The sequence below is a fragment of the Chamaea fasciata genome, unplaced genomic scaffold (genome assembly GCF_029207755.1).
Source record: "Chamaea fasciata isolate MVZ Bird 193981 ecotype frontalis unplaced genomic scaffold, bChaFas1.0.hap1 SCAF_16, whole genome shotgun sequence".
Taxonomy (NCBI): domain Eukaryota; kingdom Metazoa; phylum Chordata; class Aves; order Passeriformes; family Sylviidae; genus Chamaea; species Chamaea fasciata.
In genome coordinates, this window is record NW_027094101.1 from 7905160 (window position 1) to 7931988 (window position 26829).

Consider the following 26829-nt stretch of genomic DNA (forward strand, 5'->3'; position numbering starts at 1 on the left):
GGAATTCTGAAGTTCCTGTGAGATTTTTAAAATCAAATAACTACTTTGCCATTCCCGATTTTAAGAATAATTTATTGAGCTGGAGAAGGATGACATCTGTAACTTTCTGCATATGGTCTGTCCATATAATTATTACCTTTCTTCTGTATTTCAGGTGTGCTTTCGAAATAGCAGCATACATTTCTAAAGCTATTATTGAAGAATTATATTTTTCATTTAACTCTTTTCCCTCTGCCCCAGCCTTTCAGTCTACAGTAGATGAGCACAGCTGCCAATTTTCCACTCACAGCCTGTGAAACCCTCAATTTTCGATTGCAAAAATTATTACTCTTTCTTGTAAGAAAAATACTGGCACAAAAGCTAATAGCTGAAATAAACCTTTATGGAGCAATCTCCAGAATCTGGCTGCCCGAGACGGACCATTGGCTCTCTTCCACTATTTGCATGTTAAACCCACTAGAGCAAAAAATATTTGCAAGAGCTGTATCACTTAAAAGCCACAGATTTCTAAATTCCAGTAAAAAAAACAGGTGGCAAAGGTCAGCAACAGGAGACTTGGATGTGAAACCATGCCAGCAGCAGAGCAGACAGCCTCTCCCTGCTGTGCAAAGCTGGGACTGTGCCACATTTCCTTCTTAAACACATCGTCTCCAACAGGAGAGGACCTCATGGCTGCTACTTCCAAATTCATGGACTTGGGTAGCTTTAGCTACAAAGGCTTAAAAAGTTATTAATTTTGTCCCTGGTTCAGAGGGGGTTTAGGAGAATGAGACAGACCCTAAGCTCTTTGCCCAGGTCATGCCCAAATGCCCTCTTTGCCCATTTTCCAAAGTGCTTTTTCTTTTAGTTTTTCTTTCTTTTAAACTAGAAAGGTTCTGGGCTCGTCAGCAGGAGTGATCTCCCTGCATTTGCTGCAACATTACAAAAGGTACTTATTCTCCTGACTTGGGTATTTACATTCTGCCTCCTCAAAGTCAACCAACTTGTTTGAGCCTGACACAGGATTTGTTTATGCTCCGCTCAGGATTGTTGCACAGCTCTGAAGAACTTCTTGTTTTAATACAACGGTTCCCAAACAACACTGAAACAATGTCTGTACATCTGGATTATAATATTTATAAAGGGATGGGAATGTTTTTTTAAGTACCTGACATTATTGAGATAATTTCAAAGGCCAAATTAGCCAGCTGGGTGAAGTGCTAGTGTGAAAGCATATTTGGCAGGAGGTGAAGAAAGGACGAGCCTCAGACAAAGTCAGCATTCACCCTGGGGATGTAACTTGAGTGAGCTGAGAGGTTCCTCTGCCAGGCCCTGGTTGTCCACCCTGCCTCCAAACAGAAATGAATCATCTGCTGTGGTTCAGGAGGTGCTGCAGGAGCAGGACGGGTGTAGTGAGGAGGGCACCGAGTGGCACCAGTGTCTGAACAACCCAGCTGAGAATTGCATCGGAAAGCTGCCAATTCACCCCCAGACACCATCCTGCAGCAAGGGCAGCACTTGCAGGAAGGCACAGAAAAACAGTCTGGGAGAGGAACCATTTCAAACATTCCCAAGTAAACAGAGCCGGACTCTGCATCAGCACCAGATTTATTCCCATACACCACAGAATGTCTCAGTCTGGAAGGGACCCATAAGGATCACAGAGTCCAACTCCCAACACACCCCATCCCATTGCACACTGCTAAGATGTTACAAGTGTTTCCAGCTGCACAGTGTACAAACAACACAGTTTCCTGGGGGGGGGGAAAGTAAAGTATATAAGGCAAGTGATGAAAATATTCCACAGGCCCAGCCTGTACCAATGCAAAACAGCAGGCAAATGTGCACCTGGAACTGCATTCATTCACACTTTGCAAGTTAAAGGTAAGAGCTGCCATGCTCAAATTAAGGACCTTTACATGTGGATATGATCTGAGCTAACCACGGCCTTCAATTTAGTATCCAAGTTAATTCTGGAGACAAGACAAGACAAACCAGCAGTACGTCCACATCTTCCTTAGGAAAGGTGGGTGGGGGAGGCCAGAGTGAAGCATGGTGGCAAATATCCCCTTTCAGCCATCTCTGGCCTTCCCTTGGATATTCCAGGTTAATTATTTATGCTTGTACAAACAGGCAGCCAGATTCCAGGATACATTCGTTTTACTCTGTGACAGAAGATAAACACAGGCCAGCAGGCCAATGGCGTAGCAAGGACTACACTTAATATTTCCTTCTGTACAGACCATCTTTAATCATAGAGATATGCAGCATAATCATTACAAGCACCACAGGCTGGTTGGTTTGTTCTAAGATAGAAGCAAAGAAGAACAATGAGGCTTTGGAAGAGAAAGTAATAAAGATCTTGACATAAAATGAAACTAAAGTTACTGCACACAACTGGAAAATGAAAAAGGCTGCAAAGCAGGTCAAATTTGAGGCATCCAAGTAATGGAAATAACTCTGCTAATGCTTCAAAGTCTGTGTAGGTTTTGATTTGTGAACTTGGTAGCCTGTGTTGGAGGTGCCCCAGCAGGACAGTCCCCTCCTTGTATGTGCCAGCTCACAGCCTGGTTTCCAGAGCAGAAATCCCACCATTCTGAAAACCAGTTTTGGGAAAGCTGCATGACAAAAATAATGCACATGAAGTGGAAAAAAGCCTCCCCTCAAAAAGGAGAAAAAAGCAAACATCAGCTATTCACCACATGCTGCTCCAACACCCCAAAGCTCATGGCCCACAATTAAAATCTTTGCTGAATCTGTTACGTGAAATCATGTCTCATCCAAACAGTTCCGTGGATTTTGTGGAAAATACTCTGAATACCACAAGCCACCCCTTCTGAACTGCCCTGAGGAATGACTCTGCTTACAGCTGTGTGCTCTGCACATAACCTTAAATGAGACTTCACTGCAGATAAGGTCTCGTTTATTTCTACTACCAGACAACCTGTGAAGGTTTTACATGTCTGGTTTTTTTAAGGATGACAATCATTTATATGTGGTGGGGTACAAAAAATGGTTTTATGGGAAAGGAAAGATGGCTGAAGTGTGTAAAAAGGCAGTTTCTCTACGGCTAGCCACATCACTGAGCTGAAATACACCACTTTATTCACAAATTGCTCTTTAAATTGTCACCACAAAGGCCAGAGTTTCTATTCTAGTCATTTTTTTGTTTGCTTTAGGAATACTTTTGGTCTTTCTCTTTGTCTGCTGGAAACTGAAATGCATAAATCCAGACTGCTTTAACTTCTTAGTAACCGAACCCGAACCACTGCAGCGCCTGCGAGCACAGAGAGATAAACAAACCCACAGCCTTCCCTTGCATTTGCCAAATAAGCCAATTAGCTGTATGGAACTAATTTCATCCTGACATGCACCCTGAGTGGCCTTCAGTAACGATCTCAGCATTGTGGTGCCAACGAGATTTGCAATCTGAGACACAATCCAAGCAAAAAACCCCGAGACCCCTCCGACTTCAGGCCCTGCATTCATGCCCTGACACTGAAGGCTCTGCTTGAACTCATGCTAAACCAGACCTTGACTACCAGATTAAAGCAAAGCTTCATTATAAACCCCTCAATTCTCAAAGAGTCGCTAGAGTTGATACACGAACCCTTTTTGTGGCCCTTTTGTGTAGGCTGCAGTAAAAATCAAAGCCTCTTTTCAAGGCATGATCTCCTCGTGGGCTGGAACTTGGCTTCGTGTAGCCAGTTGCAAACACTAGGCAACTTTGAAGAGATCTTCAAAAAACCACACACCCAGAAAAAGCCATTTTTATTAGTCCATTAACATGTCATTAAAGTATCTACTTAGCCAGGAATAAAAATTCCATCCTACCTGAGAAGAAACCAGTCACGAATGAGAGGCAGCTCTCCTACTGCAAACAAAACCAAGTTGAGAAAACACAAGAGCTTCATCTCCATTCCTAATTACTCAAACTGAAAAAGTCTCCAACACTAAGTCTTCACATACGACCAGCAAGGGCTGACCTAGCCCTCAATAACATAAATCATTGAAAAACCCGGCACAGGACTATTGGAAGAACAAGACTTACTAAATTCCCTGTTAACTGAGGCTCTGTGCAGCACAAGACCAGTAAAGCAAGTTTAAAAATTAACTGACTGAGATGGAAAACTTGTAGAAACACTTAAGAGTTATGGAATCCGTTGAAGAACTTTGCAGGAATAAAAAAGGGAGATCAATAGGAAGCTGCATTAATTCTGATATACAGAATCTCAGAAAGGCACACAAATCAGAGGTGGGAATAAGCTTATCAATTATTCCTCATACCAACTTTTCTCTCTCTTCTTCCCCCTCTGCTCACCCCTAACAAATACCTGAGATAAAGGTTACCTCTCAGATTAAATCTTCCATTAAGTCCCAGCTATTGCCTCAGTTTTCTTATGGCTTTGCAATGCCTCCCTCTAATCCAGGCCAAGAGCCTTGTCATACCCTCCACACAGTTCCCCATTTCCTAGACAGACATAAACCCTGAGTATCCCAAATACTTGAGTCTTACAGACACACCCTCAGCCCTGGAAGCACAAGTTGCCTGTGGGGTTTATCTGTCCCATGTGCCACTCAAATTGTACTTCCATGGGTGCTTCTTTTTTGAAATCTATTTTTTAGGGCAAACCTTTCACAGACTGCTTTTCACTACCTCCAGCTAATTGCTCTTCTTGGTCCTGCAGTGGCTCAGATGTAGGAAATACAGCCAGAGATGCTGGGGCAAGAGTGAGACCCTAACTGGTGACACCTCCTCTGTCACCAAGATGCCCCTGAAGCTCTGTCTTCCCTCACATCCCTTCTACTTTCTCTTTGCTGACTGTCTCCAAACACATCCAGAGCACAACCAGTTTCTGTGAGAACTGGAATTCAAGAGCTCAGTCAGTTATTACTGTCACCATTTCACAGCCATTCCCAAGAACACCCCATCAATTACACAGCTTCACCAGGAAATATGTTGAGAGAACATAATGTAATTTATACCCACTGTATGGTATCTAAAATTCAGTCCTCCACCCCCACCAACACATCTCCCAGGATCACAGCCAAGTGGGACAATAATTTTGTAAGGAGAGATTTCCCAAATTCAGTCAAGTTTTTGCTTTGTTTAAGTGTCCCCAAACAGTCTCCTGATTCCCTGAAAACAAAGGATACACTCAGGCTTCAGCGACAGCATCAGCTTCTTATACATACACTAGTAAGATACAGTAATATCTGTAAAAACCTCAGAATTGCTGTTAAAACCACACAGAATAATATGCTGTTCTCAGGGCAAACACAACCTCTTAACTGAGAGCTAAACAAAACAATTCCAATGCAAAAAATCCTGCTGGAAATACAAAATGAACTTTTCATTTACTCCACACTTCACTGTGCAAGTTATAGTTACTGAGATCAACACAGCTCTGGAATTCTTCCCTTATTCAGTCTTTTGCATCTCTAACCACGTGCACTTGCATTGAATAATTCATATTTCCAAGCAAGTGGTGTCTATCCAGACAGACTTATCTGCACACCTTGCACATTCTTGTGCTCACACTTTGGATCAGACACAACGTGAGCTGTGCGACATCATCACTAAAATAAAGCTAAAAACACACCAGGAAACTATGTGGCTCAATTCTCTTAAATTGCATTAAGACTAAGGAACAAATCCATGCTGAAATCTCAATACTTTGCTTTTACAGTTACCCAAGCATCACAAAAGCATCTGGAAAAAAATTCCTAAAGCATGAAAAACATGTTCCTCCACCCACATGCACTCATAACTCGGATTCCAAACTGAATTTTTACTAAAATCGCCAAAAAAAATTTGTACTTTTAACACCACAGAAGTTTCAAAGCACCTTTTCCAAATCCCTAAAAATGTCAGCAGCTAACGGGACCCTGTTCTCATCCCAACATCGCTAACAACAGGTCCCAGACAGAGCTGGGGATTGAGCTCAAACCCAGCCCTTATCCCAGAGTGCCAGTAACAAAAGGTCCTTTCTAGAAATCCTGTCCAAATGTTCAGATATATGAATTTGTTGCTCTGGAAAATGTGAGGCGAACAACAGTAAATTAAAAATCAAATACAGAAAATAAACCCTGAATGCTTTAGATATTGCTGAGGTATAAATTAGGTATGAAATAGTTGACACCCCTGTAGCGGAGGACAGCGCCTGTGCTCAGTCAGCATTTTAGGGAGGTGTGTTTCATTTAAGGAGTCTCTGATCTTCACTTTCATAAGTTCAAGGCATAAAGCCTTCAACGCCTTATTTTCATTACCAAAAAGAAGCCTAGGAGGACTCTCCTGCGCAGCTGATCATTTGCTTACTAATTCAGTACATAAAAGGCTTTTCCAATAAATATTACATCCATTATAAAACACAGAAATTTAGATTCACCTTCTTCCCACATATTCTCTCTGGGGCTACCCAGACCACTACTACAACTGTATGTTTTATAAGCAGTTTGTGAGATTCAAGTTACAAGTATGTTTCTGTACTAACAGCAGCTTTTTTTCCCCCCACAAAACCCCATCCAATTAATGGACTTCGAGCTTTCACAAGCCATTCATTTCCTAACTCCGTAAGGAAAACCTGCACAACTGCTCTCTGTTGCTTTATAACGGAGGAGAAAGCGCAGAAGAAGAGACCTAAAGGAGAAGCAAGACATTTGCGGGTGTTTAACTGAGCACTACAATTAGTAGAATGCACAAGCACTCACACGAGTTAAAGCAGACCCAGCCTTGGGGTCCTGTCCACGGAGCAAAGCGCTTTTGAAATGTCAGGAACAACAACACGCAACTTTTGTACTTTCTAAGCCAGGACTATCTCCGGCTCAATATATAAATATTGCCCTGCCTCAGAATAGCTGCTTGTTATGCAGAAAGGAGTCTGACCTGCTGCTGCAGAACACGTGAAACCTGTGAAAGAAGAAACCTTGGTACAGAAAATCTTGGCAAAGTTTGAGTAGATACAGCCAAGCAACGGTTCAACAGAAACGCTGAATTTTTGTCGAACACCAAAAAGTCTACAACTTCCAAGCTAAAATGAAGCAGATTTCTCAGTTTAAAACATAAAACATATGTTTTGTACCTCCAAAGACTGGCTGGTATTTACATTCCTTCACATACAGGTAGTGTCAGTATTTCAACAAAGTAATTTGAATGTTAAGCACAATTGTAAAGGAGGAAAAAAAATATAATTTAACACATTCTCAATCTCAATTTAAAACTGAGATTTGTTTTTCCAGACAAAACCAGTATTTGACTTCTTTGCTATCTTACTGCAATTAAATAAGGTATAAAATCAACTTTACAAGAACAAAAGTTTCCAATTGAGGTATTTTAATAAACAGCATGAAATTAATGTCTGGTTTTCATCAAGTGCTAAGTAGATTGCTCAAAAGCAAGAACATTATTATTCAAAAAATGAAAGGCGTTAAGTTATGTGTAAGTTGTAAACTATGTAAACTATTAGTTCATCCCATGAGGCTTAAATGTATCAGTTAAAGAGTTGTAGTTAAACAATCCACATGGAACGTTGCCTTAGTGCTCAATACACAGCTTTGGCTCAGGACTGCTCAACTCAGTGTTAAACTGAAGGTCCCCTGTGAACCAAGAGCAGGAAGCTGGCAAGGGAATCACCTCAGTGACCCAGGAAGCTGCTGATGTTGAGATTAATTTCCAGCAAAATGAGGGGGGGGAAAAAATCCCTGTTTTAAAATCATTGAAAATACAACCAACAAATTTTGCCAGAGTAATTTTTAGAAGTTCATAGAGAAAAGTATAAAACCACTGATGACCACTGTGGTCACAGTGTTAGAGAATCCACGTTTCTTCATTCATACTGAAACACTGAATGAAGAACTTTCAATGCAGAAATTCCACAGGAAAATTTGGCCTATAGGCGACTACGTACACAGAAAGAAGAAACCTCCAAACACTGCACTGGGCCTAATTTTTTCAGTATAACCCAGACTCATTTTCCATTTCTTTAATAACTGGAAATCTTGTAACAAGCAGTAGCTCAAAACTTATTGCAAAGAATAAAGTGTACCAAAAGCACCTCTTCTGGTACTACTAACTGCAGTAAACTGCTAGCAGGACAAATTCCAGCAGGTACTGGATGACTTTTCAAGAGGTACAGTCAACACCCCAAATTTTTTTGCAAGTAAATGAAAAGCATTCTTTCTTTCTTTCAAGTAAGGCATCAGCACTGTATCACAGCTTTACCACCACATACCTCAGGTTAACAAATGCCTCAGAAACTTTCCTGATTTCCAGCACATCTCGCTGTTTTCCATGCTGGGATTTTAACTGAGGTATGCCGAGTGCTTTTTTGGCATGTTTGGATAGAAACATAAAAAGCCTCAAGTCTTGTCATGTAAAGCTTTTCAAAGCCACGGGCCTTGCTGCCAAAGAAACTTCTTCATGCTCTTACAGCTTCTGCCTTCCTAGTCTCAGACCTGCTCTTTGCTCTGCGGTCAGGATGGTAACAAACACATGAGATGGAGCAGCTCTTTCTGAACTGACCCAGAGCAAGTGCTGACTTAAAAATCAGGGCAGTGAAAGTCCACATACAGCGAGGAGTTAAGGGGGCACAAAAACCCAGAGCCATGAGTTCATTTTGTTCTAGGCTACTTAGAGAGTGGCCAGCCAAAAACTGAACCAGCTAGAATTCATTCCCAAGTACTTTCTTCCCAGAGCTCCCTGGGCTGTCATTATCAACCTGAGGATAACAAACATATGGATCATCAAGATGGAGTTGGTGCTGGAAAGAAGTGGCACAGCCTAATGGCCCATAATAAATGAAGTCTTGATCCTAACTTGGATCTTAGTGCTGAGGTATAAATGCTTTTAGTGTCTTAGAGGGAAAACTGCCCACACTAGATGGAATTAAACATTCCACTGATTTCTCTTCTTGATGGTTTCCTTGTTACCAGCTCTTGCACACATCTATTTTTGTCTTCATTACCATTCCATATTCAAATTATATCCATCAGACTCCAGATGATTCAAGAGGCGTGTGCAAAAAAATGAGAAAAATGACACCTTGACCATCCAGGTAAATTTTTTAAAAATAATTCAGGCTGATTAAGTGTCAAGCTACAAAATGGAACAATTACTTTAATTTCCTATACAAAAGCTAAAATAAAGGCGTAAAGTTTAAAAACAGGAAGAGAAAAGAAAAATTGTGTTCACCCAAATTAAATTCTTGGCATCCTTTCTCATTTTGAATCAGGTACATTAGCTGTTTTACAATATTGTTTTTAACTCCTGGAAGTTTTTTCAACCTCCAGTAGCATGCTTTGTGATTATTCAGCCCATTATAATCTCTTCCAACATCCACCCAAGAGGCTACAAATCGCTCTGCACTGTCTTTATGTCTATTTTTTCATTTGTTCAGAGCACTCAGCTCAAACTCTCCTTGTTTACAAATGAAAAACCCAAGGCAGCCCCAAACACCTGTGTTTGTGGAGGGCACCGATGCTAAAAGGTGAGCAGCCACCTGGACACCTGCCAGGGAATCAGCTTGTCTGGGCTTATTAGCCCGGGCCTTGTGCCAGCCCTGCTGAACCCGGGGAGGGACGTGGGGAGGTGACAGTGGTGGCACTGGGGAAGGAGGGGGACTGCAAGCGGATGTGCAAGAATAAGGAAGCTGTGGCAGAGGCAAAGGAGAATGGGACAGAAACGAGGCTTGTTCCAAAAAAAGACTGCAATTACAGAGGTATTAATAGCTCTGTGAAGCCAAATTTTTTGTCATTCATTCACCTACTTTTGTTCTTTTATTAACCCCAGGACTGAATCATTGTCTTCCTCTACAGGACATTTGTCTAGCTGTCGCAGGGAAAACATCCCTAAGTAACAAACTTGCCAAGGAATTAGTATGAAAGCTTTTACGTAGAGGAAGATAATCTGATTTAATAACCAGTCCCATTTAAAAACTACAATGAGAGAATGATGTGTAAGAGACTTTTTTTGGTGCTGCCAATTCTACAGGATAAGTCTTGTCTACAAGAAGCACGTAGACACCCTCCCTCCAATCCACCTAATCACCTATTAGTCACACAAGTGGTAAATCCTACAAGCATTTTGGCCCGGGCCATGCAAACGCTGGATGAACTGAGTTACATCAGTTCTCATCTGATTTCCTGGCAATGAGCTGCACGTGACTGCTGCTGTGCCCCAGGAAATGTGGGTCAATCCGTGTGTGCCCCGGTGCTGAATGTGCACACTCTCGAGGGACACGCAGCTCTGTGACTCAGGAGCACCGGGCTGGCAAGAAGGAGATTAGTGCTGGAGCATTCACACAGCACTGCTCATCCTCCAGAACTCCCTCAGCAAAACGCTCCATCCAAAAGGTTCAAATGATGGAGAAGGCTGTCAGGCACATGGCAAGACAGCAGCCACTAAAAGAAAACTATTTCCTTCAGAAGTAATTAATCACTCGTGGTGTTTGGGTGTAAACACCCAGATCTCACAGCTGTGTGTCTCTCAGCTGGGCAGCAAGCAAGATGGACAATCAAACACTGCTGCTGCCTCAGAGCTGGGGGCCTGGAGCAGGACTCCTCCCTTGCTGGATGTGGTTAACCAATAACTCATGGTAGCACTCCCTTCTTCCAAACCTGATCTCCAACTGGTACCAAAGTTCAGCGGATCCCTGTTAGATCCGTGTTATCGCTCTCTTACACAAGCAAAGCCACCCTCCTCACTTTAGGTATTTTAAGCGAAATGTCTCATTCTTGCATGACCTAAGGGAGGCACAAAACTGGGAGCTGAATGGCACCAAACAGGACTCTGTGAAAAGAAGGCTTTTATTCCAAATAAAGCCGTATCAGCCTATGTGTTACTCCCTTGTTCTAATCATATAGGCCAGCATCTATTTAAACTGCCAAGCTAATGACTTCAAATTTGATCAATAGTCTCTGTTTATTCAGCCAAGTGCTACTGACAGTCACCAGGGATGAACAACAAAACAAACACACTGGTCAGAGCCAATCCCTGGTTGAGCAAGAAAATCCAATCCGTGATGGCAAATACCCTTCGATTGGATGGGGAGCTGGGGAGGGAGGTCTGTGCCCACGGACATGGACACTGCCCCTCTCCTCTGAGCCCACAAAACATTTATCCACATTATTCTGCTAACAGCCAGCTCGTGAGCTGAGTGAAACGAAGCAGAATTAACATCACTGAGTGGCTCCAACTCTTATCATGTGCCATTGCAGCTATGCTAAAATATTTCCATTTGCTGTCCAATTCAGCATGGCAGGACATGACAACAAGAGGATGTCACTAAGCCTTTGGACCATAAGCAGTGACTTCCCTCACTGTCACCTTATCCACTATTGAAGGAAATTTCCTTTGGAGAGGCTTCAAGAAAGACTGGAATCATCTTCTTGAAAGGAGGACAAAAAAGTCCTTGACTGAATCTCCAGCCAAAGGACGCTAGGAATGTTTTAGTTACAGACTGGCTGCAGAGAGCAAAATAAAAATAGAGTTTAGAATGAAAACAGATAAGTAGAGCATGCGTAGCATTCTAGCACAGATTTTTCTTTCAAAACAAATAAACATTTTCATTGCAAAATCAGTTTCTCAACAGTGGCTTAACAACAATATATGTGGACCTTCCTCCCATGGGCGATTTTTATTAACAACTTGCAAACTACTCGTTAAAGGAACCTCTCTTTCAAATCCCAAGTGAATCTGCAGTCACAAAGACCGGGATCTGGGTGAAGATGTTTTAGTGCATTATTCCAACCAGGATGTTTGGTCACAATTTTTTCAATATTATACATTCATCACTTCTCCTGTCTACAGCACCTGTTTGCCAATTTCCTTGTACAAAATGTCAGTGTCCATTACATCAATAAATCACAATCCCGCTACTGCTCTGAGATACCTTGATCAAAGGTATTACATAAATAAACTGGAGCTTGAAGGAAAAAATACGATGCCTCTTCCTATACAACCTTAATGCATATTCAGACACAGGATTTTACGCAAGTGACACCACTCGGTCACAGGATCCTGCAAAAAAAAAAAATGAAGGAAGTTCTCTTAAACAAAAAGTTCCTCACCAAACTACTATATTAACACATCCAAAGCCCAGAACTTAATATCTAGAAAACCCAGTACATGAGGACAGCTGGTTCACTCAAAGCCTAAGACGTTTGCTTTCCACTTTAAATTGATTAAATAGATTGAATACATTACATTTCGCATGGATGGTTAACAGTGCTAATATTCCAGACAAAATGAAATGCTGTATGAGGAAAATTCTCACTAGGGCTACCTCCCCCTGGATATGTTCCTTGCTCTCACAGTAATTTACTATAACGGAAGCCTAACAATTTCACTGAACAGGATTACAAAAACAGCTTTTCACAGTTCATGGCGCAGAAGCTCCTAGAAATATATATTTCTTCACTACTTTTTCCACACAGGGCATGCACTTGAAAAACAGGCTGACACTTGCTTTGTGGGAATCATAAAATAATATAATGTCGGTTGCTTTGTTTTTATGAAGAAGGTGCTTCTTGTTTATCAAATAGTCGAGATATTAAAAGCCAGCCTTTTATTTGCATTCATATCACTGAGAGGACTTGCACACCTCAGAATCGGATATTGTCCAAGCACAGAACGACAAACCACTGATAAACCCAAGAGAGAGCAAATTTTAATAAAAAATTTCCACGAGAGAAAAACCTTTAAACACCATTTCACTCCTTACTCCAATAAGCTATGTGGCACTAATTTGAAGTGATAGTGCTGTTCTTTTAATTAAAAAATGCCAGTAGGAGGTTGATGCAGTGGCTGGTGCTGGAAGCGACGTGCTCGCTGGGTGCAGCTGAAGCTCTGTGTGAGGAATTAAGGCACACTTTCAGCTGGGTGAAAAGGCGAAACAAAACCCCTAAATCCAAACAAACATACAAGGAGTGTTATTACAGGTGCTTGATAAAGTCATCTGGGTGTTTGCCTCAAAGAATGTTAAATTCGGGGGGGGGGGGGGAAGCCAACAAAACCACCAAACACTCTCACTGCAGTTCATGAATTTTGGTTTACCTACCAGTGTGTGGGGCTTAATTCAAGTATTTCCCTTCCTTTCCTACCTCAGAGCTCCTCTCTCACTTTCCTAGCTTGCTTGTTCCACATCTCCTGTGCACAGGCTGGGACCAGGACCACTCTGTTTGACCACGGGAGGGTGGATTTGCTCTCCCAAGCTCCTTCTCCATGAGTCTTGAGCCCTGGCATGCTTAATGTCTCTGCCTTTATCAAATTTGACTCAAGTCAGATGAAAAGCCAAAAATTAGTTAGAGGAGAATGACAGGTGAGATCCCTTTTCAGCCTGGTAATTTTTCAGTCTGGAAAAAAAGATTAAGCTTGTCCTGTAAGTTTATCCATCAGCCTGACGGTCAAATAAGGCAGTACTTTGTCCTGAAAAGTGTAGACAGCTTCCACATTTCCAGTTTCACTGCTGATTTGTGAAACACCAAGAGGCTAAAAAACTGATTAATCTACAAGAAATCCTCACAGAAATATTTGCTGGATCATTTCCCCCTCTCTCTTGCAACATCTTAATTCCAACAGCTCCGAAGAGGCCAGCAACCACATCCAGGGCATAAAAGAAGAGCTCATTGGCATCTGGAGCCCGACAATCCTTAAAACCAGCGGCTGCTCCCCCTGATAGAGCCTCCCTGGGGAAGGAACATCCCACAAACAAGCAGGACATTTTGCCTTTACTTGGCATAAGGAGCAGCAAGAGAAGTCAGTTTATCCAAAAGCTTCTGGTATATTTACTCACCACTCCTACAATGACTATTTCAATCACGTTTACACTACCAGCATCATCTCAAACATCCCAGATAAATCTGTTTTCTTCGGCTGTTTCAAAGTCTGTTTTCTCTCTGCACACTTGCAGGATTTACATCCTAAGGCAATGAGAAAAAAACCTGTTACTACTTTCCAACTGGGCTTTATTTTCTTTTTTTTTTTTTTTTTTTTCCCTTTCGATCAAAAATAGCTCTCATCTACGTTCTAGTTCAATTTGGAAGTAGCACATGCAGACTTGATAAGCATCCTGCAAAGGAAATGCCTTGAATTGCAGACTACTTACAACACATTTTCCCAAGCAACTTTTTATAAATCCCATTTGATGGCTGGTTTGCTAATTTCTATTGAAGCTTATCAAAACATTACTTGTAAAAAGTCACATTACTTCTGTGATTGCACAAATAAAAAAAAAATTATAAAAGAAATGACTGTGACTGGAGGTCCAAGCCAAGCTGCTGGGTTATACTGAAGTGTTATTTATCCTGTTATCAGACAGACCTGGAACTCCAAGGAGGTATTGAATTTTAAACTAAAGAACACAACACAGAAAAGCACCTATTTGCATGTTTCCTCTGTTTGCCAAAGTCTCATTCTAGATCTCCTTCTAGGGCTGGTACAGCACAATTACTGGAGTTGTTTCCATTGCCCTCAGCAGGTCCAGGGGTTGCAGGCTGGTGTTGGGCTGCCCGGATGTCTCACTTAGGGCTCGATAAATGAGCACAGACACATTAATACATCTTCAGAGAAGTCTATTAACACTAAATTTGCTAAAATTCTTGCAAAGAAGGAATAAAAGATGTAGGTGTTCCTGTTATGGCACATTAGCTGTACACACAGCATACTATTTTTAGTTAATTATTGCCCAATATTAAGAAGTCACTCTTATAAAGAGCCAGACACTTATTCCTACACCATGGGTTTTTCCAGAGGCAAATTTAATGTTGGATTATTGAATGAATGATGGGATCTCTGGGAAAAGATAGAGAGATTTAAATCTGAGTGTGGTTACATCACAGGACTTGGTTATATCACACAATTACCAAGTTGTATAAAGTCATTAAAGCCTGAGTTCAGTACTGACGCCCTTCTCTGACTCCAGAACATTCAGAGGCTGATGGACCAGGCTGAATATCACAGCTGACCCACTCCCTGGCACCTTCTGGCTTCCCTAACTTCACTTCTGCCTTTTAACCTCATCTCACCTTATTCCACCACTCATCTGTGCAAGGGGAACCTCAGCAGAAGTATTTCCACTCTGGTTAAAAACAGTTTCAGGGGTGGGTTAAATGCATCAGTCGATCACAGCATTAAAAAAAGCTTTACATAAGGGATAGCTGGGAGATGAAAAATTAGATACACAGCAATTCCCTGCCAATTCCAAAAGCCACAGCATTTCAGGCATTATTATTTTTTTTTTCACTAAGCCATTTCTGCTCTCTCTGATGTGCTCAGTAGGGTATTTACAGACACATGAGATATGAACATGCCCACTGCAGTACTTAATGTGGCCATTACCTGTCTGCAGATGTTTTTAGGAAAGAGAGATGAGAGACACTGCTCGGAATTCCTTGGAATATAAAGCACTGAAGTAAGTATCACTTCAAGAGCCCAGAAAATTCACTCAATTTCTCTTTCAAAGGCTGACATCAGACCTGTAGCTTATGCTCACCCACTCAACTGCAAACCCGAAGTTTACCAAATGTAATGGATTCTCTTCCCATAAACATTAAAGGAGGTACAATGAGGTATCTGCTAATGAGACTTGCACCTGTAAAATGTGATTTTTAATTCTGAGTTAAAGTGAAGCTCCCATACACTTATAAAAATGTCTGCACATGGGAAAGGAACCAAAACACATCAGCTGCAAGGACAAAGAACAAGGATTCCCTGGGAAATGCATCAATCACAGCAAGTCTGACTCAAATTGAAATTCCTCATTTTTCTAAATTCTGCACTTGTGTAGTCAAAAAATTCTGTTAAAGTAACAGTACAATCCACACACTCAGTTCATTTTTGGTCTGGAGGTTGTTTTTCTTTTTTTTTCCTTTTGCTCTTCAGGAAAACAGAGCACATGTGTTTGTAAAGATGTTTCCTTTCCAATAAACTTTTCAGGTCATACACCCCATATACTAAAGAATGTGGAAACACTGACCACAGGGATTGAATTTGCTGCTGCAATGTCCTCTTGGCTTTGGGGGTGCAACACAGACCAAATCTGGCCTGTGAAGAAGAAAGGTCAGGGCCATGAAAAGAAAAAAAAATTCCGGACTGATGTGAGGAGCTGCCAAAATAAATCAATTATTTTCCAGTATAAATAAGAAAGGCAACTATCTTCAGCGTTTTAACCTTTATTTTCAGGAGAAAAATACAAAGGAGTTTTTAATATTGTCCTGGAAACATCAGGGAGATGAATTAGAAGCCCAGAATTTAACACATGCAAATTTAATTTGCTATTTTGTGACATAAACAAGGTATGGAAACTTTAAATTGATAAATACATAACCATTTTATTTTAGTCTAATTATCAGAGGAAATGGGCAGATATTTAAGGAAGACAAAACTGTAAACATATTAAAAGGTCAACGAAAATGTTCTTTTTCCTAATTCACTCATCCAAAAATGCCATTTTACTCCAAATAATGAAATGTATCTACAAGTATCTCATCAACTTGAGGAAAAAAGATTGAATCAAAAATATTTCTTTTCCTGCTACTGGTTAGCAAGAGAAGGAATAAAACTGCAAGAGAAGGATAATAGCAGGTTAGCAATGAAAGAAAAAGAAACAAATTTTATTTTCTTCAGCAGACCTTCCTCATAACAAGTTGGGAAATAAATATCCACCATCCAAAAAAAACCAACCAGGGGTAAAACTGCACATTAGTGAGGACACTCAGGGACACTCAGCACTCCCGGAGTACCAGAGGCAGTGCAGTGCTCAATAACCCTTGAAGTCCACTGTGAGGTTTAACCCTGCTCTTCGCTCCTGTACAGCCCCAGGAACCAGGACCCCAGCTGTAAAACGGGAAGTTGGTACAAAGTCCAATTCCACAGGATTTTCCATTGTTTCTTAGGGTTTAGGATTATGAGCTTAACCCATGTGAGCTGCTCCACCCCACAAGGGCCAAGGCACGGGGCTGGTGCTCACCAGAGCTGCTGTGCCAAGGACAAGCCCCTCCAGCTGTGCCGAGGTGAGCACAGCTGGACACGGCCAGCTCACTGCAGGGATTGTGCACTAGTTCTCCATCACTCCCAAACAATAATGGATTGTTTTAGCCACAAACAGATGAACAAACCTTCCATTCAAATACTTGCTGTTAAATTGTATTAGTATGCGGAATAGTGCCCATATCCTCCAAAAAAAAACCCAGGGAAGAGGATTTTTCCGGGGGAGGGGAAGAGTGAAGCAGGCTGTGCCAGCTTTATCTATCTATGCTGGGAATTGGGTAGCCTTGGGGATTTTTGCCTGCTGTGCTTAGTGTCCTTGACAACAAGCCAGTTTGAATTTTGGCCTTTAACTTGACAAAAATGACTTACTGAAGAGGAAGGCATCAAGCTATTACAGCCCTGTGGAGAGATTCTTTCTGAAACAGCATGGATGCTTACCCTGCCAATTCAACTAGAGCATCATCAGATTTATCACCCTACACCCCCAAATATTCACCATGTAGCTGCCAGTTCATAAGAGAGTATGATGGAAGAAAAGGTTCCATCATTTCTGCTATGTTCTCCAATTATATTTTATGACTGTCCCAGACTGTAAAATATCCCCAGGGATCCCCTCTCATAAATTACTGAATTTCCCCTTAAACACATGTGAAACAAAGTTTAAAAACATGTAGCATCTTAATGCTAATTGACCTACTGCCTCACTTAGCAAACATACATGCAGTTTTCTTCTTTTATTACATTAATACTTACATAAATAATTTTAAATCGAGATATACACACTTGCTGCATGGTTTAAGAAATCACTAATGTCTCTCCTGATCTTCTCTCCCAAAAACTCCCAACACATGACATGCACACACTTGAGCTTTTCAATGCTCAGCACCTGAGTCTAAATCCTAGAGCCAGACTTAACACAGGGAAGCTGAGTTTGCACTGGAGCAGCTGAAGGTTTTCCTCCACCAGCTTTCCCATGGCAGGTGACAAATTTTTGGCAATGAGGGTCAGCAGACCAGGAAGGAGATAACATCTTGAGTTACTGCAGCAGCATTGCAGGAACTCACTTGTAAGCACCTGAAACATCACAATGTCAGAGCAGCAGCTTCCTCACCAGCAGCCATAATACAAGTGCTCCATGTCAGCTGCCCGCAGGCTTCACTGCAGCTTTGCCAACAGACATGGCAGAGGATGGCAGGTGATATCCAGGTGAGAAAAGCTGCAAGTGCTGTCCTCACAGAGTACCCTGGGATGGCAAAGCATCGAGGACCAGAGTGAGACCTCAGTGAAGACATTCCCTAAAAGACGAGCAGATCCACATCACAATGGTTGTCAACCTCCAGACTCAAGATGGCACTGACTCCTCTCTGTCCTGACAACGTTCAGTACAGGAAGGAACAAACCATTTGCAGCAGCAGTTTATTTCACTCTGGAAGAATACATCAGCCTCTGCTTCCATGAAAAATATCAAAGCTTTCAGTGATATTCCAGACTTTAGTCCTTCTCATAATAATTCCAGAGGAATAATAATAGAGAAACGTAACAACAACAACAACAACGATTCCATTCTGAACTTAGGGAAAAAAGATGGCAGACAGTATCTCTTCCAGCCTTTTTTTTTTTTTTTTTAAATTTTTCTCCTCACTCAAGTCTTACATGAATTGCTCTGCTGGGTTCATACCTAAACTTCACACCAAACCAACTGATTTATTCACATCTTATCCAAACCAATCTGCTCTATCCTGCTGCCTGCCCCCAGATAGCCCAAACCAACACGGCAGTAAGGAGTTGACTCAAGAACCATAAATAGCAGCAAGTAATCCAACCAGATTAATCCAGCTCTAAAGCATGGCAACTGGACTGGCTTCAAGGTGGGCAGCAATCCAGGTAAACGTCCAAAAACCACACACATGGATGGTATTTCCATTATGTCCTTCTCCATTCTGTGACCCATCAGGCAAACCTCCAGCCAGCTCAGGAACAAGTGAGGGGGCTCACTGATCTTTATTTACAGTGGCAATTTTAGCAGCCTTGGAGCTGCTGTCAGTAAAGTTCCTCTACCCAGCACACAGAAAATTGTGGTATAAGAGCAACCTCCTTACTGAGAAATTCAACACTGCTTGTATTTCCCTGGAATTGATGATTAATTTTGAAACACAAACAGAAGGGATGATGCTACAAAATCTCAGAAATGTGATAAAGCTGTTTCAAGAAATGGATGAGAAAACTGTTCTTAGACTGGTGGGCAGTAGGGAATGAAAGAGAAATCATGAACTGCACAACAAGATCCCAAATTGCATTTCTTTATATAAAGACATTCAATTTGACAAAAGAAAGTTTCAAGTCAAGAATAAAGCAGTTATTGTTTCTACTTTCCCTGCCTGAGGGGGATATTCAAACAAACTCCTTTTGGTGATTTAATTTACTTCCAGCAGGACAATGGTGCTGGCACAGCTTTGATTTACTGGGAGAAGCAAAACAAGGAGACTTGCTCCCCATAGCCTGCACAGAGGAAAAGGCTGCTCTTTGGATTCCCGCTCTGGCAGCCCAGAAATGTCAGCTGGCCAACTGCAAAGGCTGTGCTCTCCACTTCCTCCCGTGAAAGCAAGATTTTATTTTCTTTAATGTCCCCAGAGTTACATGCCCCAAGCCTCTTTGCCCTTCCTATCCACAGGGCTCTGAACAGCCACGAATTCACCTTCAGGAAAATGCTGCTGCTTCCCAAGGCCAGTGGGGAAGGGAGGCAGAAGGAGATTCTGAGCCTCGCTCAGCATCACACAGGAGATCTTTGGCCAAGGCCCGCACCGGCCCCGCCCCGCGCTCCAATCGCGGCCGGCCCCGCTCCCCGCAGACGGGGGGAAGAGAAAATCCTCACCAGGAGAAAATAACGAGACACGCGTTTCGACTCACTCCCAGATTACCACACTAAATACATTTGGAGCTACCCAACTGCTGCTTCCCACCGTGTCCCCCGTGGCACAAAGCTGGCACAATAATAAATACCAACAGCCCGGGAGGCTGGGATGAGCAGCCAGCTATTCCTGCCCCAGTGCTCTTCACCTGGAACCAGCGGTCCTGATGCCCAACCACAAAACTACAGCCAGCCCATGATGTATTCACCGTGTCTGATTGAGAGATTACACAGATATTCATTGTCCCTGAACACGGGACAGGAAAGTGTCCAGGTCACCAATATTAGTGTTGCTATTGATCACTCAGTTAACTCTGCTGCTCTGATCGATACATTAGTCATGAAAGGGAAGCAAAACATCCTGACATTTGGGACACGCTTTAGCCTGTGCCTTTGGAACAATCCTAAGTGAATAGTGCTCTCATGACAACGTAGCGTTTTATCTTCTACTTGAAGTCACTCTATTCTTTTATGGATTCCTTAAATTACAACTGCAGAAAGTCTCAAACGCACCCATTTACCAGCCACCAACTGGCCTGGGGCTTCCCTGAACTGGCTGACTACACTGAGCTGGAAGTGTGTGCAGGATACTTGTCTGTGTCACTTATTCCCTCTTCCCCTTTCTTTGCCACTGCTAAGCACAACCACCTTCCTTACAGGAATCAAATTAGTCACCAGCAAATCCCCTCTGACTCCTTTCTCACCTCACAGCAACCACCTGCTTCATCATTGTCTTCCTCACTCCTCCCTGATGCTTCTGACACTGCACTTTCTCACCCCTCCCACCCGGGAGGATTCTCAGCTACACCCGCCCTCCAAAACTGCCACCACGAGCAGCAAACCGTCCCAGGCCAGGTTTGCCAAGGAGAATTGAGGACTCTGAACCACTGACAAGTGCTTGGAGAAGGTAATTTGGATCCTCCTGTTACACCAACTCCAGCTTCTCTGCTAAAAAACTGTTTTGCCCTCAGTCCTCAACGTGGCCCTCTGACCACACGTGTGAGATCCTCCCCCTTCCTGCTCCAGATAGGAAGTGATCCATAAAGTTTAACTTTCCTCAGTTCCACTATGGTCCCAGAAGCCAGCCAGCTTTTAACACCTCAGCTGAGACCCCACTGAAAAAGCCAGAACCAATGAAACCAGAACCCAACTTGCAGCTTTTTTTTTGGTCAAGTTCCATGTTCAGGCCATTTCTTTACGGCCTTCCCAGCTCCATCTGCAACAACCTTTGCCTACAAACTATCTGGATCAGGGTGTCTCTCATACCCAGCGCAACGAGACTGCAGTTCTCACCAGTGCTTGTGGGTGATACAAGTGTGAGCAAGGCGTGTGTGAGCCTTGGAGATGATGAACCCTTTGGAACTTCCCCAGGGAGCAGCAGCAAACAAAGGTTTCAGGAGGGTAAAAAAAGGGACACGTGCTCCATGAAGGTCCCGTGGCCTGTGGATCGTGTCCCTCCTTGACCCAGCAGCCCCTGAGCATGTTTGGAAGGGACACACGCTCACAGGATCACTCCATTTTCCCATCCTTGTGCTGGCAAGTCCACCAGTGCTGCGCTGCCCTGATGACAGCACAGGTAGGAAGAGAGCACAGATTTAACAGGAAGTTTTCTTGTTGCCTAGAACTGTTCCAAGGGACAAGAGACAAGGCCAGAGTAACTCTGGCTCTTGCATCACCAGCTGGGGTAAAGGCATTAGTGGAAAGAAGAGGAGAAACTCATCTATGACAGAAGATTAGCATATTTGAGGTCCACAGGCCACAAAGTCATTTTAACCTGTCATGCAACTAATTGTTCCATTGAGGTTTTTAGTATTTCTGCACAGGGTGCATTATTTGCCATTTTACTTCATTACAATTTGCATCAGGCTAGGACTGATATCATTCTGCATAAGCTGGGAGATCACTTCTGGTAATCACCAGAGGATTGAGAACATTTGGATATATTCACAGAGATAACCCCAACACCCTGCTAACACAAATACCTTTACAACAGATGAGGAAAAAAATTATGTCTTTAAAAAAATCACAGGAGATCCAACCACTGTTCCCTCGCCATTCACCCAGTGAGGCTCACAGGCATCCTGAGTGGTATTTACACCGCTATTTTCAGGGCTGCAAAACTTCAGTGGTGGCTAATCATAGGAAACACAATGCAGGTAGTAAATCATAACAAACGAGGTCCTCTGTCTTCATTTAAACGTGCTCAAATCTCCCAACAGCCAAGGAGATGAGAAAACAACAGCCAGGCTGGTTGCAGCTATTTGAAACAGGTAAGTCAGCACCTCAGTCCCAGCCAAGCCAAGAACTCAGCATTGCCCAACAATTCCAGACCTAAACCTCTCCCAGAGCAATTTATTTGTTGATTAAATAAAGCAATTTTTGTCGCATCACCCAAGTTTCCTGCTTGTAAAAACAGAAGATGTGTTTGAGCAAGCAGGAGATTTCTTCAGTGCAGTTCAAAAATGGGGAGTAATAAAAAATAAATCTACCAAGTTGCTCAATAAACTGAAACTTCAGCCTGTTCCAGGAAACGTTCCCAGCTCAGAGAGAAGACTGGTGTATGCTCAAAGTAAGAAAGCATTTTGCTGCAGCATTCAGCCTTTAAAATTAAACCCAACAGCTTCTCTCTGTTATTTAAATGATCTCCTCCAGCTCAGAAGGGCTATGACCATGGCCTAAGTTACTTAACTCACATTTTTATTGACTGACTTGCATAAAAATAAGCCACATTAAGGACTGAGCTGACATTTGGTATACATCACCACAAAACTCATTTCAGATCAAACATCATTCGTACAACCTAAAAATATTTTCAGCCTTCTCCCATCCAAGAAAAGGATTTTCAGATTTACATTATCCTCACAAACTCTGGTCTTCTGAAGCACAGGCAGTGCAGAATCAAAGGATTAAAAGAACACCAGGATTTTTATTTTTTGATGATCTGCCTCTGAGTGTGTTATGTGCCAGGAGCAAGTTAACCTATAACTGCAGTTTCACCAGCACCGTTTTCTCATTATTTGCCAACGCTTTCTGCACCCACACACAGAGGATCCCTCTGCAGGGATCAATCCCGGTCACCCAGAGCAGCTCTCTGGCTTCTCCAGCCCAGCTGACCTCCAAGCATCCACTTATTGCCTTTGAAAGACTGGACTGGAGCTTATTTTTTAATAATTCACACAGCAGTCTCAACAAACAGGAACTGTATCTGTTCTCATTAAAGAAGCATCGACCGGAGCAGCTTCCAAAAGATTTAATCCAGATCTTTTCAGGATCTAATATAAATTGGTTTATCCACCCATGAACCCTCACACGGAGGCAGGGCAGACACAGCTCTGGGTGTCACCTCCTGCACGGGGCAGGAACTTCCAAAGTGGAATGCCACCATGTGCCATGTGAGAACAAGGAGGGAAAATTAAAAAAAAAAATACAAATAACACGCTAAAAAAACCCCAACCAGCTAAAAGCAGCTAAATGGGTATTTTCTCATTAGCAGCTGAGTTATCCTCCTCGGCACACAGGAGGTTTGGGGGGGATTGTTAATTAAAGTGAAGTAAGGCAAATTGTGAAAGGCTTTGCTGAAAAGCCAGTCTGTGGGAGAGGTGGCCCTGGGAATCCTCCCGGGAAAGGTGGAGAGGAGAGCCCAAGGAGGGGTAGGGAGGGGTGGAAGGGGGCACACGGGGATACCCCATGAGGCAGGAAACAAGGGAAAGCCTGGGAATGGGCTGGGAAATGGGACAGGTGTCACAGGGATGCCCACAGACAGGGAAGGTGCAGAGGCGACCCCAGGAAGGGGCTAGGAGGGGGGCAGTGGTGTCCCAGGGACCCCCCCCACACTTGGGGGGTGCAGAAGAGACCCCACAAAAGGGCAGAATGCAGCGTTATCAACAAGGAGCCCTGATCGGGAAGAGGGCACAAAGGACCCCGTGTAGGGTCAGGGTGCTGGAGGGGGTGCTGAGTGTCACCTTCCACGGGGGAAGGGGCAGGAAAGATCCCAGGAAGGAGAAGCGTGCCCTGACCTGCTGGAAAACGAGGGGGAGACAGTGACAAACCCTCACCCTCCTCAAATTCATGTCACCCCACGCCGGAGGGGCGGGAAAAAATATAAATAAACAAAGGCACAGAGAGGCTCCGCCGGGCCACAGAGGTAGAAGCGGAACAGAAAAACGGTGGATAAAAGTTAAGCAAGGCTGGGAGGTCGGGCCCGGCGGCCCCTCCCCTCACAGCCAGGCCGGGGAGAGGGGAGGGGACCCCGGGCCCAGCCGGGGATGTGCGGCCACACACACACGGTGCCGCCGCCGCCCCGTTACCTGTGAGGCGGATCTTGATGCTGGATCCGTTCCGGCGGGTACCGGGATTCGACATCGCGCCTGGAGGAGGAGGAGGAGGAGAAGAAGGAGGAGGCGGCGGCGGCGCCGAGCTCAACCGGCGGCCCCGCGCAGCCCCGCCATGCGAGCCCGCCCGCTCCTCACGATGCCGGGGATGCCCGGGCCCGGATTCCGGCAGCCGCCGCAGGCTCGGCAGGCTCGGCGCCCTCAGTCCCCTCAGCCGCCGCCGCCGCCGCTCCCGCCCGGCCCGGCCCGGCCGCGGAGAACCGTGGTCACGCCCCCGCCACGCCCCCGCGCACGGCGGAGGGCGGTGACGTCAGCGCGCTGGGCGGTGTGGCCGCGTCCGGACGCCATGAGGAGAAGGTCGGAGGAGGGAAGGTCGGGGTGCCGCGCATGCGTGGGAGGGGTCGGGGGAGCGCCCCCTGGCGCGGGGTGAGGGTGGGGAAATTAGGGAATAGGAGTGGGCTGGGGAGTGGGGGAATAGAGGGGGAATGGGAGTAAAGGAATGGGATAGGGACAATGGGGGAATAGGAGCGAATAGTGGGAAATGGGGGAACAGAGCAGAAAAGGAGCAGGATGTGGGAAATAAGGGGGAATGTGGATGCCCGGGGACTGACAGGGGGAAATGGAGGTGGAATGGGGGTAATAGGGATGCCTAGGGCTGTCTTGGGATGGAAAGGGACAAATAGGGCTGCCTGGGGGTGAATAGATGATCTCAGGGGTGGAACAGGGGTGACATGAAGGGTAGCATGAGGGTGACAGGAGGTGCCTGGGATTGGCATGGGGATGGAGGGGAGCTCTCACGGTTACATGGAGGATGTGTGGGGAGGGACATGGAGGGAGCATAGGGGTGCCTGGAGGTGGCATTGTAGGTAGCACAGGCATGTAAAGGGGTCTTACTCTGGGGCAAACACCACTACAGGCAGCAGCAATGCCCTTACAATCTCCACAATTGGAGCAGCACCTTCTCACTGTCTACAACTCCCTGATGGGAGGGTGCCAGGTGGGGAATGGACTCTTCTCCCAAGTGATAACGCAAAGGAAAGAGCCCTGGGTTGTCCCAGGGGTAGAGATTAGGAAAGATTTCTTTACTGGTCAAGCAGTGACAGGCTGCCCAGGGCCGCAGTGGAGTGCCCACTCCTGAGAGTGCTCAAAGGAGAAGAGGTGGCATTAAAGGAGTAGTGGGCTGATAGAAATCAGTGGGTGATCTTGGGGGTCTTTTCTAGCCTGAATAATCCTCCACCTGCTCCTCTGGGGCCAGGACAGAGGAGGTTTTAATTAGAAAAACTACTTTTTTTTGTGCATCTCTAGAGGGAGGTTGAGCTGCCCTGAGGAAGCACAGCAGCATCTCCCCTTTGCTGGTGCCCCTGGAGCCCCCATCCCACCCCACTGAGAGAAGGGGATGCCTCTACTGCCCCAGAGCTACAATTGCCTGGGGCTGGCAGGGAGCAGGGGAGGGCAGCGCCCCTGGGCCAGGCAAGCAGCTGCCTGCTGGTCGCTCACACACCCACACAGCAGCCTTGGTGATCCTTCAGGCACAGGGCCCAGCTCTCCAGCTGCCAGGGGAGACAGTAAGCACATCCCCACACTCTTTTTAAGAGGGGCACATTGTCCTGCGCCCTGCTTTCAGGATAGAATTTTGTTGTAAGTTACAGACAAAACAGTGAAAAGGAGCAGCTCTGGGCCCCTGGCTCTCTGTAACGCCACCAACCATAAGTTTACGTCCAGCATATGCAGGAAAAAGAATCCAAGAGATTTCAGGTGCATGTTCAGGCATTGGTGTATCACGTTTTAATCCAGAGTTCTGGATGTAAGAAGCACTTTGCAATTCATCATATCCCAGTATTTGAATATTAAATAAGTGACACTCAACCCTGCTACCCATAACCCAGAGAACACATTTACACTACCAACTCCCTTTTGCCTGGGTGGCCTGCAGGAGAAATGCATAAATCCTCAAATGAACCAATCCAGGGCAGAAGAAGAGGCTCTGTTTCCTGAAGAGGAGATTTTCCCTCCAGATTAAGCTGCCTGTCACATCACCTCCCACTGCACCTGAGGAAGCAGAGCCCTGAGCCCACCCAGGGTCATTTCGAAGAGCCAAAGCCCCCAAGCAGGGAGGAAAAGCTGTTCTCTCATCCTGCCTTAAGCAAAGCCTTTGAGATGCTTCAAGCCCTGGGGGGCAAAGGATTGGGGAAGGGTCTGCTGGGAGCCATCAACACTGCACAGATAGAGCAGTGTCCAGCAGCTCATTGAGAACCCACAGCACAAAATCTTTGTACCATGGGCTCAACTCCATCCCTCTGCTGGAGACCACACGTGGAAGGCTTGGAGAGAAGGAGAAGAGGAGCCAGGGACATAGCATAGAAACCTGAAATACAGGTCCTTGGAATTAAAGGGCAGAGCGAGATCGATGGGCTCCAGGCTGATGGATGGCAACAGGGAAGCTGCAGCAGAGGTGAATCATGGCTCCTGCACTGCCTCCAACAACTTCCCTTCCAAAGGACCAGCATTTACTCAACAGCTCCTGCATCCACTCTCCAATGCTTCCAGGTGAAGTAACACACAGCAAGGACACTGACCCACCTGCCCCTGGCTCAGCTCCTTCCCTGCTGCAAGCACCTCCTTTCCCA

The 26829-nt window shown here is 44.4% G+C and overlaps 1 protein-coding gene across 4 annotated transcripts in view; it reads right to left on the bottom strand.

Annotated features, from left to right (window-relative positions):
• Positions 1–24461, bottom strand: part of SMURF1 (SMAD specific E3 ubiquitin protein ligase 1) — a 45091-nt gene extending 20630 nt beyond the window's left edge. For all 4 annotated transcript variants that reach the window (XM_066197751.1, XM_066197750.1, XM_066197748.1 and 1 more), the window contains exon 1: positions 24179–24461. In XM_066197751.1, coding sequence (XP_066053848.1) covers positions 24179–24233 — 55 coding nt within the window. In that variant the 5' untranslated portion in view covers positions 24234–24461. The remainder of the gene's footprint in view (positions 1–24178) is intronic.
• Positions 24462–26829: the final 2368 nt, after the last annotated feature.